We start from the raw sequence: 13,073 nt of genomic DNA, 5'->3' as shown, positions 1-13,073 counted from the left end.
GCTTTTCTCCTGCCCAGTTTCCTGTCAAGTGCAGGAAATTCAGGTAGTTTAAAATGAATGTAAAGGTTTAATGCAAACTCATGCTCTCTACAACAATCTGAACTACTAATGGTCAAAACAAATTGGCGGTAGATAAGAGTGAATGGAATTCAAGGTGGGCTGGACTCAGATCTCTCATGGACATGAAACGACTTGAAACTAATGATGCATTTGACCCCTCCCTCAGGCTCACCCTTGGTCATCTCCTACATTTCCCTTGCCAAATCGGATAGGGTTCTGAAGATAGGATATCTTTCAATATGCTTTTTTTCTCCTTCTGGTCTTTTTGATTAGGATTTCACACTTACTTAAAACTCTTCTCTAGAGTAGATCCTGGGACAAAATGTGAAAGTAGAATATCTCCCCATTAGCTTCTGTGCTATTTTTCTATAAAACCAGGAAAACAACTTTCTAATATATGACTTCAGTGTTTAATATAAGTTACAGCTTTACATGCGTAAGTCATTCACTTATGTGATTCCCTCTCTTAGGTATTAATGGTCATTTATATATCTTGTTATCAGTGATTACTGAATTTTCTTTTATTTGGTATCTTAGTCTTAATGTTACAATCTGCCATGGTTAAGTTTAATGAATAGAACTTCTGAATATAAAATAAGCAAAATTTAGCAGGAATAGAGAAGAAGCCAAACTGGAAGTGGCCCAGCTGATTCTTCTGTTTGTTTTCCTCAGTTTAAATTATTTCTAATAGGTGAGTTGTGTACAGTGGAATATCATTATCAATTATTCAGTAAAGACAACAAGATATGGAGGCAAAATTGAACTCAAGAGACATAATGAGCATGAAGGCTGATATTAATGACAGATTTAACAAATTAACAAGTACAGCATCAGAATAAACAGATAAAAATAATCTCAAAGGTACTTCTTTAAAAGACAATTGGACAAACACATTTGAGACAATCATGGCCTGGATGACTGAGAATCTCCATAGACATTTTTTTTTTTTTACATTTATATCCCGCCCTTCTCCGAAGACTCAGGGCGGCTTACAGTGTGTAAGGCAATAGTCTCATTCTATTTGTATATTTACAAAGTCAATTTATTGCCCCCCCAACAATCTGGGTCCTCATTTTACCTACCTTATAAAGGATGGAAGGCTGAGTCAACCTTGGGCCTGGTGGGATTCGAGCCTGCAGTAATTGCAGGCTACTGTGTTTTAATAACAGGCTATCTTACAGCCTGAGCCACCACGGCGCTTTGAGACACCACGGCACATTGAGACAAAACAAAGGCAAACATGACATCTGGAGCTGTTTTCAGTTCAGAAGTTTCATAAACAAGAATTAAATTGAATTAGAACTAGCAGAAACATTACATGTTACATGCATTAAAATAACAAAGTTCTGAGGTATACTTGAATATTTGAGTAGAGAAGGTATATAAAGAGAAATGGAAAACCTACTTTAGACTTAAAGACATCTGCATCTGGATGAAATTCAGGAAATCTTCAAAATAAAATCTTGGGAAACAAGAAAGGGAAAATTGCCATGAAATATACCAGTACTTGTACAATTTGCATAAAAACTAAAGACACAATGCTGAAACAAAATGAAATGCAACTACTCTAAAACTGGTGAGGGAGAATAATTGAGATTTTACTAGATGTGCTTTTAACTATATTTGGGAAGATGAGAAATCTTGAGATTTTTACAATTATTCTTCAGGATAAAAAGATCAAATGGACTACTCCATTTTATCTTGTGCTTGTTTGGGATGCTATGAAATACTTCCGTACTTTATTAATGCTATTCTTGATGCTAATAGAATGTTTCAGTCCTTATCTGTAATACAACAGGGAAATAAAGACTTAGAAGAACAAAAACTGAATCAAGTAGCAGGTACCTGTTCATAAATTAATTTAAACATTGTAATTATGCATTAACTTAAAATGTTCTCAACCAACATTAATGGGTTGAATAATCCGCGTAAAAGGAAAAAAACCCAATTTTTCTAAGTTAAAAACAGAAAAAAATATTTTCTAAGTTAAAAAGGAAAAACTGTAATTGTATGTCTTTCAGAGAAACTCATTAAAAATGACAACCTAAACCTTGGAATGTAAAAATCTCAGTCAATCACTATGGCCTTAGTCAAATAAGAAATAATGAAGTAGCTATATGTGAAGTAATTACCCCTGTAATTTTACAGTAGATTCTAGAAAATTAAATCAAAGATGAAGAAGATCCATAATATTATGGAACTAATAGGCATAAGAAATCAGGAACCAGGATAGGGTTCAAAACCACTATGAGTTTACTTCATGTTACATATACACAAGAATCTGATCTACTGATGATCAAGGCAAATTGGCACTGGATAAGAGTCAAGGGAGTTCAAAGGGGGCTAGATTTAGATCTCTTAAGGGAGCATAGCTACCCCAAACTGATGATGCATTTGACCCTTCCATCAGGCTTTGCCTGGTCATCTCCTACAGGAACACTGTATTTTACAGTTTTAATGTTAATTAAAATTAATATTAAAATTGAAATGAATACATATAAAATAATGCTACATTTCTACACTGAATCTGGAGAAATAACACCTTCCCTATTTAAGCTCTGAACAATAAAATAAAACTCTGTGAAATATTTTTTCAATTACTCCTTGAAATCATAAAAGGACATATCTTAATCCTTAGCAAAATGAATGAGGTTTCCCCCATATATCAATGAAAGTATTTTACCAAAAGAAATATCATGAACTCTCCCCACAACTCTCTGTTTATTATGTTATTATTATTTTTTGTCTTGGCTGCATTTTTGGATGCATTTTTTGTCTCTGTGTAGCATCCTACACAGAGAGTGAAAACTTAGAACTTTTCAGTTCATAAAACTCATAGATGTGCTGGATTTCTGACTCATTGTTATCCAAACTTATAGACAGGGAAGCCACAGCTTCTAGTTATACAGCTCATAATCCAATAATTGTAAAACTAAATGGAGGAAGTTATTGATCAAAAAGGTAGAGATTCAATGAACTTATTATTACAAGAGGATATTAAACTTCAGTATTATCAGGAACTAAAAGCTTTTGCCAAATCAATTTAGTCTTTATCTCCTTGTCTGCAAGATTTCTGAGAGGTTTGTTTTATCTCTCCGGCATCAAACAGAAAGAAAACATTACAAAATCAGAAGGGTATATGGTTGAGTGATCTGAAACAACTAAAATCAAGGCATAAACAGTTTTGGATTTAGAAAACAGATGAAATCAATATGAAACTAACAATATTTAATTGAAATAAGCAAGTGTTAAAATAAGTTGAATTTTATTAAACATAAATACTATTTAAAAAGCAGTAAATCAGGTAAATTGCTAGTCTATCAGTTGTAAAAGGAACAGGATTGGAGTGGAAATAAACATACTTCTACAAGGAAACAATTTGATGGAACAATTTCTTAAATATTATTCCAGATTATGCGTCTAACAGAATCTCATCTGGAAGAAATGGGAGAATATCAAAATAAAACATTCCTTATAAAATTTATCGATCAACAAAAAGAAATCCTTAACCATAACTGATGATGACATTTAAGCAGTAATAAAAAAACAACAACCTGAAACCAGTGGTGGGATTCAAGTAATTTAACAACCGGTTCTCTGCCCTAATGATTTCTTCCAACATCCAGTTTGTCCAACTGCTCAGAAAGTTAACAACCGGTTCTCCCGAAGTGGGGCGAACTGGCTGAATCCCACCACTGCCTGAAACTGAATAAACTCGACTGTAAGAACAATCTTAAGGAACAGGAGGAAGAACTGCAAACAAGACAATAATCAAACAAAAGATATTTGAGTTCGTGGCTGATATATACATCTCAACAATTCTGGAAAATTTGCAATATATGTTAAACCATATATTCCTTCAAAATATGTTAAATTAGCTTTCTTCATGCCAACTACTATAAGGATATTACATGGTTTTTATTAGAACAGTTGTTTAATCTTCTCATATACATATACATATTTTAAATTCTCATATGATTAGGACAGATTTACTGATATGGATAGAATTTATAATCTCATGCTTTCATTTGGTGATTTATGATGTGTTGTCCATGGTTCCTGATATACTTTAATCATACTTTGATTAAAGCTTAATAGCATTCCAGTCTCATGAGTGTTGGACTGTGTGTGTGTGTGTGTGTGTGTGTGTGTGTGTGTGTGTGTGTAAAATATTGTACATATATTTTCTGATTGGAATCAACTTGTCATAGAGAAGAAATAAGAATATGTTATGTTCACAGAAAATGGATGCTGTATTCCTTCTTAGCCTAAGTAACACTTTTACAACACTGTGATGTAAAGAATTTAATCTTTACATCACAGTCACTCACACCTTAGCCAGTTCTCTTTTGAACCCACTGCACCACACTCTGTATGTAGCTGCCCTTGAGCATTCAGAAGCTTGAATAAAAGAGTGCTGAATTTAATATGCTTAGAAGAATAAGTGTTTCACATCCCAGTTGACCTATGAGTTACATTGTCTAATGTAGTGTTGTTAACATAATATTTCTTTTTAGAAATTTCTGATGACAGATGCTTATTTGTTGTATCTCATCAATCTTATTTTCCTCAGCACCACATTGAAATTGCGACAGCTCGGTTCTTTTCCTCCCTTTCACTTTGTTAAAATCTGGATTCATTGCCTTTTTATCTCTGAATATATTTGTGGTGCATCTGAAAAAGAGCTAATAAAATTAAGCAATGCAGTAGTGCAAGAAATGGCTCCTGGGGAAAATATGTTGTTCTTGGTACAGCTTGGTACACCAATAGGAGATGACCAGGCTGAGCCTGAGGGAGGGGTCAAACACGTCATAAGCCACAAGTCCCTGCACGCCTGCAAGAGATCTAAGTCCAGCCCACCTTGAATGACTTTCTTATCTCCCACTCATTTCCCTTGACCGCTAGTTGGTTTGATTCTTGTAGAGAGCTTAAGCTTGCAATAGATCTTTATACTCATTTGAACCATCTGAATTTTCCTATTTCGCCAGCAGTTGACATCTCCTATCCAGTGAGTTCACCCTTTATGTGAAAACATCCTTTTCCAGCATGTGACTTTAAATTGCTTTAGTTCGGCTTTTTAACATTATCGTATTGCCGTGATCATGTCAATTACTACGTTTATAAAGAGTTCCAAGGACATTATCTCACTGGGTGGTGCAGAGACAAATTTGTTTCTTTTTTTTTTCTTGCTCAGATATATTGTAATGTCAGGAACTCCAGAAAAAATTTTAGAACACTTTCTAGAAACGATGCGTCTAGAATCAACGCTAAATGAAGGAATGGGTAGGCCAATTTAATAAAACTCTATTTGTAACTTCAATTTATCTAAGAAATAAAATCTGCAGTCCTGCATACCTAAGTTCTTAAATGAAGTTCTTACATTTATTTCTTAAATTCTACTTTATTCAAGTGGAATTCACTTTATTCAAGTTCTGTATAGACCTTTGACAAAAGTTGATATCCATACTGTATGTAATTGTTGTATTTATACTTGTGCTATAAAAGCTGGGCAATGGGATTGCTTGGAATTATTTGATAGAAAGTCTTAAATATCTTTTTGATATGCTTGGAGTTTGTTTTACATTTTTAAGAACTTTCCAATGGACTATTTTTGAAATTATTTGTAATAGTCCCTCCTCCCCTCACTCAATTATTCCAGTGTTAGCTCCTGATATATGTTTGCTGTCCTGGAACATCACAGGATGAGGCTCTAAATGGAAAATTCTTCAATCACACTTTCTTTACATTTATTTGAAATCCTTCTCTTTTCTTTAAACTTTTGCTAACTTTTCAATCTAATGACCCACTCTCCAAAGTTAGCAATCATTTTAGAGCCAATAGAAGTACCCAGTTTTATAACGATTCTCCCTTTCACTTATTTAAAAAAGGAGTACAAAAAGCTTTTGAGGGAGAGAAAAAGCAAAACTGTTCACTAGTGAATTGGCAAAGCTCTAACAACCAGGTAAAAGGTTTCCCTGTCCAACAGAGTCCGACTCTAGGGCATAGTGCTCATCTCGTTTCTTGGCCAAGAGAGCTGGCATTGTTTGAAGACATTTTGCATGATTATGTGGCCACCATGGCTATATGCCAAAGAAGCACAGAACACTATTACCTTCCCACCAAAGTGGTACCTGTTAATCTACTTGCATCTGCAGGATTTAATCTCTTTAGAGTTCTGACCCTGATATTTTGGCCACTTATTCAATGTTCTTTTTAGTGGTGATATTGTCAGGCCCCTGTCTATCTGACCCCAATTGGCCCTCCAATTTTAAAACCATAAATCCTCAAACTGGCACAGGACCGGGTTACCTACAGGACCACCTACTGCCGCCTATATTTATTTATTTATTTATTTACATTTATATCCCGCCCTTCTCTGAACTCTCAGGGCGGCTTACAGTGTGTAAGGCAATAGTCTCATTCTATTTGTATATTTACAAAGTCAACTTATTGCCCCCCCAACAATCTGGGTCCTCATTTTACCTACCTTATAAAGGATGGAAGGCTGAGTCAACCTTGGACCTGGTGGGACTAGAACCTGCAGTAATTGCAGGCAGCTGTGTTTTAATAACAGGCTTCTTACAGCCTGAGCCACATATAGCCTCCCATCGGCCTGTGCGCTCCCATAGGGTGGGTCTCCTCAGGGTGCTGTCAGTCAAACAATGTTGACTGGCGGCCCCCAGGGGGAGGGCCTTTTCTGTGGGGCTCCAGCCCTATGGAATGAGTTGCCTCCGGGGCTGCGTCAACCCTCCGACCTCCAGTCTTTTAAATGCGAGCTCAAGACTTTCTTATTCCACCATGCGGGGCTAGCTTGAGGAAATTTTAAGAGGGGTTTTAGGATTGTTTGTTTTAGTGTTAATTTTAATTGGCCAGTTTATAATTAGTTTTTTAATATGTTTTTAATTTTGTCTATGTACTAGTTGTTTTTACTTGGCTGTTCACCGCCCTGAATCCTTCGGGAGAAGGGCGGTATAAAAATCTAATAAATAAAATAAAATAAATAAATAATGGAGAAATGATAAAGCCCCAGATATGATTTTGCCCAAATTATCAAAAATGCATCATGGCTTACGGAACTCTGTGTTCACTGCCATTATTGCCCTGCAAAGTGTGGTTTACTTCTACCACCCTCTCAATATAAAAGAAAGACAATAAGTAAAAATCTCGCAAACTCTATGCCCAATTTTTGTATCTTAAACTTTTAGATTGGATGTATTTAGAGAATATTCTGGCTTCCGAACAAGCAAGTTTTAGATCAGGATGGATCAATGTGCAATTTTATTCCATTAGCTGAACAATATTCTAGCCTTACCAAAGATGTCCATTATGTTGCCTTTATTGATTGAAAGGGAGCTGTCAGCTCAATTATCTGTGACAGACTATGGAGGAAATTAGCTGCAGCGTCCATTCATTGTTGTCTTCTCAAGAGGATAATGTTATGGCATCAGAATACTACGATGCTTGTTAAAGGGAATTTTAATTCAAACAGGGCTGCATTCATGCCCTTTAAATATTCAATGATTGTGGTCCTTTCAAACCACAAATTTCGCCCTCCAAGTCTTGTCCTTCCTCTGATTTTGATTCTCTTGTATGCAGATTTTCACATACATAGCCACTTTATCTGTAATCGAGTGGACTTTTGCAGTGGCCTAGCTTCCTTAGAACCATACATTTCTAGGGAATTTCTTAACATTAATTATTCAAAAACTAAGGCTGTAGTTTTCTCTAGAAAGTATTTTAATCCCCTATTAAATAGGAAATAGCTTCTACGCTTAAAAAAGTGAGTTACACAGTTCTACCTTACATGTTGTAATCTGTGTAAATTATGCTAATTAAATACCTTTTCATGGCTTAAATTTTCATAATTTGTTCATTTGCTACTACTCAAGTCAGTAAATAAAAATTTTGCAGGACTTTGGGTTCCAACCTGCAGTAATCAGGCTTGTTATTCTGGCACTGCCCACAGATTTACAATTCTATCACATTTGCAAATTCTGAATCATCAACAGGATTAGAACAACAGAAAATTGTTCTGAAAACATAAAAAGAAGGCTAAGATCCCGAAGGAAGTGATACTGTGAGCAACGGCACACTTCAAATTTTTGTCTTGCTATGGAATTCAATTTATTTACTGCAAAATCTACTGCATGGAATGAACCCTCATTGTATTCAGAGTGTCGTATTCCTTAATCATGAAAAACAAGATTTCAGTGGTGGCATTCTTTTTTTTTTTAATTGCTTAAAGTAACTTGTATGCTTTTATAACTTTTAATGGATGAGTACTGAAGGTCATGCAAGCCAGATGCTTTCATGTAATGTCAATAGAAATCGATAATTCAAATCTGCTGCTCCTGTTAGCCAGACCTTGCATGTACGACTTGCATGATAAAACTTTATAAAGTGCAATTAAAGCACTTCTGCCTATGGAGTAGAAGGGTTTCCAATAGTTCTCCTTCCATCTTTGCAGATTTGATTACTATTCCTGTGCTGGCTTGATTACCGGCAGGGGCATTCTGACACAGGCTCCAGCCAAAAGTGAAGGCTCCAAGGTCCTATCTTTACAGTGTCAAATTTTGATATTATATGGTTAATAATATCGAATTACTGAAAAATATGTCTGTTGTTTTGTGCTGTTTTAACTTACCTTGCTTCTGCCCTCGATTTTATTTTCACAGATGCCGGTGTGAATGATTTTGTTACAATGCATTGTGTATTCATGCCAAATAATCAACTTTGTCCAGCTCTGATGGCTCAATATCCTTTTTTAAAGTCATATAGTCACACTAAGTTGTTGTTTTTTTTCCAGCACCATCCTACCTTTGAATGTGGGATCCAATCTGGGTCGGTCATTGGGACTAGAGGTTTAGTCTTCCGAGCTTTCTGGAGCCCATCCTGAGGGAACTTCTCTGTCACCAGAATGTGTGAGGGAGAGAATGTGTCCTCTCATCAGGACACACATTCTGGTGAGAGAGAAGTTCCCTGAGGATGGGCTTCATCATGAGTCTGAAAGCTCGGAAGACTAAAACTCTGATCCTGGTTACCGACTCAGATTGGATCCCACAACATTACCCTGGGACCAATGGTGAAATTCAGATTTTTTAACTACCGGTTCTATGGGCGTGGCTTGGTGGGGATGGCAGGGGAAGGATACTGCAAAATCTCCATTCCCACTCCACTCCAGGGGAAGGATACTGCAAAATCCCCATTTCCTCCCCACTCCTAGGGGAAGGATATTGCAAAATAGCCATTCCCACCCCACTCAGGGGCCAGCCAGAGGTGATATTTGCCTGTTTTCCAATCTGCTCAAAATTTCCGCTACCGGTTCTCCGGAACCTGCTGGATTTCACCCCTACCTGGGATATATTTATTTGTCTTCATTTGTAATTTTGAATGGCTGTTAAACAGACGGCTCTAATCAAGGATTATCTGTAGCTTGTAAACCCAAGGATTCTTCAAACCATTTTGCAATGTCTTGTTATTCTTTGCCCTAATTCTAATTCTACTCCAGTGTATCCATTTTTTCTACTGGAAACTCAATTTTTTATCATTTAAAATAATATAGGTATATTGTTTTTCCGCTTATTATCACAATTTTATTTCAGCATATATAATTACATGTGAGCTTGGACTGGGTACCATAATAAGCAAATAATATTTTAAAAAATTGATAAATGTTAATAAGCAAAATTAGGGATCCTATTTAAGTGCATTCCCACTCACTTTATACAGTAAAGTGTATTCCAGTATAGACTGGAATAAAATCCTTTTTCTGCCAAAAAGTAAAGATCTGCTATTTTAACTTCATTTTTATTAGTTCTCCACAACTGAGTTTGCAATTAAAATGACAGGTAATATTCAGAGTCATTAATAAAGATCAGAACATTCAGATAGCTGTGAAGCTTTGCAAACTTGCACGTAAGTGCTGAGTATTATTATCACTGTTGTATTATTAACATTTTACATGAATCTCTGTATTTCCCTTCTCCCAAAATGAACACTGAGGTTGGGTTTAAGCATCTGAAAGGAAATAAATCAGTGATTATACAGAGGGCAGAACAGACTGCATAGTTAGTAACTGTTCTTAAAGCTCAAAATATGAAATCAGTATTCAGTCACAACATCATTGTTGATTAATACCTTAGAAATTATAGCCTCTCTAGAATATTATTTATACATAACACTATTATTCTGATAGAAATGCAGCATGAAATTTAGGAAGGGAGGGCTCCACCTTTTCCTACGATAGAATTTGCATGGGAGGAATTATTAGCAGAATTAAAAATAAGTAGATGAGCAATGGAAAAATGGAAAAGAAATTGTTAGTGCCTGCGGTGAGTCACTTAATCAGCAGGTAAAAGGATATTGAATAATTACAGGGCTTGCATGGAAGAAGCGGCATGGGAAGGCAGGAGAAACTCGATAAAATGCTGTTTGATTTTGAAAGGCTATAGGGACCAACGCCTGCACTCACTGTCAAACTTCTTCGCCAGGTTCTCCTATAAAACCACTTGTTAACTTCTGATCTTGATTCAGTGTTTTCCAGATTAGATTAAGTGCTCCAAATCCCAGCTGTCAAACTTCAGTAGCCATTTCCAAGGTTTCATTTTAACTGAAAGGAAATGGTGGCTGTGTGAGGAATACATCAATGTTTTCATAAATCACCCTCTTAATTATTTCATGTACACATGGCTGTATCTTGAAGAGAAAAAAAAATATAATATTTCCTGGTGAGGAAATATTGAAGTATTTTACTTATATCGGAGACTACTCTATAAAGGCCTTCAGGTTTTGATTTAAAGAAAACAATTTATTTTAAGAATTGCCTTCACCAAGTCTTCTTGCTTGACAGAACTGTCATTTGCAGAGGATAATCTGGGCTATTAGTTTCACCTTGTAGTCTTGTTCTGTGGATACCTGTTGCTGTCTAGCTGTCTGACTGTCAAATCCAACTATCACAGTGTATCCTAACAAAGCAGGACTAAGTAGAATTTTAGCATTTAAACCAATTGAATCCTGGCCTATTACTTAGTCTTCCATTTGGTTATGCCTGATGCTTGGTTGATGGTTAGATAATGAAATGTAAGTAAAAGTTTCATGAAGAGAGGGGGTTGAAGCAGTCATGAGTCTTTGTGTAGAGATGCACTAGATGGTTTTCTGCAAGGAAGAGAGCTACACAGCACAAAATGGTTTTTATTATGCTAATTGAAAAAAATACTGCTCACCTGCCTTAGGGAGATTTACCTCCCTGAGAGAAAGCAACACAAAATCCAGCAGGATTTAAAGTCCCGCTCTATTACCACCAGATCGGGCCTTAGCCACTTTCGCTCCACCACATAATATCTAAGAACAGTTCTGGTTTGCCTTACCCACAAAAACATATGGTAAGTGCCTTCACATGCTGCTGTCTTTCATGCGATGGCAGGAAGCAAATCACAGAAGTGTGGCACGTTGAGACAAACTACATCCATCTTTCGCAAACATTGTTGTTGTGAAAATACAGAGTCGGAATACAGAGTGAAACACCAAATAAACTCTGCCAGCAATACAATCTGTCTATAATATATTTTTAAAAATAGATAAATTGAAATTGTAAGATGCAAAAGGGGGGGAAAAAGTAAGCACAATTTAAATAAAGCATTGGTTCAATTTAGGAAAAGAGAGGAAGAAAGAGGATGAAAGAGAAACGCTAAAACAAACAGAATAACTCTTAAAAGTAGCGGGATTGGAGTGATTTGTTATGGTAAAAGCATATGGAATTGAGTGGATGGATTGGAAATGAATCAGTGAACTTAATCTTAGTAATGCGGTATTTCCTTCGTTAAACTGGCTAATGGATCTAAGACGGTAACCTGGTCCATTACAGTGACATTTGTGATAGAAAAAAAAAGAATCTTTCATGGGATTGATCTGCTGAATCAACAGAGGCTAGCTGTTTTCTTTGCTGATTTAGAAACTTTACGTTGGGTTCAAATAGTACAAATCACAGGCACTACTACTGTTAGAATGGGACTTTAGAAATGTATGGTACAATCATACAGAGCAAAAGAAATAGTGTAGCAACTTAGCCTGTTTTTCTTGTTATGTCTACATCCATCTTTGCCCTGAGATAAAAGCACAGCTATTATTCCTATCCCCTGATATTTCACTTTCTGAGAATTTGACCAAGGCCTTGAATCTAAACTTAGTGTACGGGAAAACTACGTTCTCCATTTCTTTTACAGTGCAAAGAAAAATCCACTATGTTCACATTTAACACAAACTAGGCCGTTTTATTGGGAAATTCTTTGGGTTCACCTCTGCTTTCTTTTTCTGCTACTCACATCAAGTGATCAAGTGTCACGATAATCTTTTAAACTTTTGAACTTGAAAGCCCTGCTGGACTGGCCACTGTATTGCCTCATGGCCGAGAAAGTCAGTTTCCGGAAAGTCCATAGTTATGAGGAAGTGATAGGGAATTCAGAGGAGTGATAGTGATGGGCAATGGCAAAACGACTGTTCGCCTTGACATCCTGGCACCTACCATGCCCAGCCTTCTCAAGGCACAGAGCAAGAAAAACTGGATTATGCGCTGAATAATAAAAGGCGAGTAGTTCGTTTAGTTCTACTGTGGGCTGCTTTTTATGGTGATGTTTTGCCAGAAGAGGAAGCAGCCGTGGCGTTTCTGGAGGTAAGGCCCATTATTACAACAACTGTTGTCTCTTTGCAGTGAGAGTATTCATTGTAACATGGGCAAAGCCTGTTTTCAGTCTTCCAAGGATGTCACCCATGGTGATATTTCCGGCTTTCGTGAAAAAAATGTCTTCTATGGGTGTCTCCTCCACATAATTTTAGGGATGGTCCATTTAGTTAAGCTTTGTAATAATAATGGAATTCACTTTTTATAATACCTGAGGTGGCCATCTCGCTGTGCTACTTGGAATGGCTAATCTCAATGTCCCTTTTGAGCATCAGATGAGGAAAACATTTGAAAAGCTATTTTATTATTGCTGGTGATAGATTGTTTTTCTTTTGTT

At 36.3% G+C, this 13,073-nt stretch overlaps 1 protein-coding gene across 2 annotated transcripts in view; it reads left to right on the top strand.

The window, feature by feature from the left end:
- RAPGEF4 (Rap guanine nucleotide exchange factor 4) overlaps positions 1-13,073 on the top strand; it is a 151,520-nt gene that overhangs the window by 109,385 nt on the left and 29,062 nt on the right. For both annotated transcript variants that reach the window (XM_058190484.1, XM_058190475.1), the window contains exons 12-14: positions 5,255-5,343; positions 8,736-8,814; positions 12,577-12,727. In XM_058190484.1, the coding sequence (XP_058046467.1) occupies positions 5,255-5,343; positions 8,736-8,814; positions 12,577-12,727 (319 nt within the window). The remainder of the gene's footprint in view (positions 1-5,254; positions 5,344-8,735; positions 8,815-12,576; positions 12,728-13,073) is intronic.

The sequence above is a fragment of the Ahaetulla prasina genome, chromosome 1 (genome assembly GCF_028640845.1).
Source record: "Ahaetulla prasina isolate Xishuangbanna chromosome 1, ASM2864084v1, whole genome shotgun sequence".
Taxonomy (NCBI): domain Eukaryota; kingdom Metazoa; phylum Chordata; class Lepidosauria; order Squamata; family Colubridae; genus Ahaetulla; species Ahaetulla prasina.
This window is presented reverse-complemented; position numbering and strand designations above follow the sequence as displayed.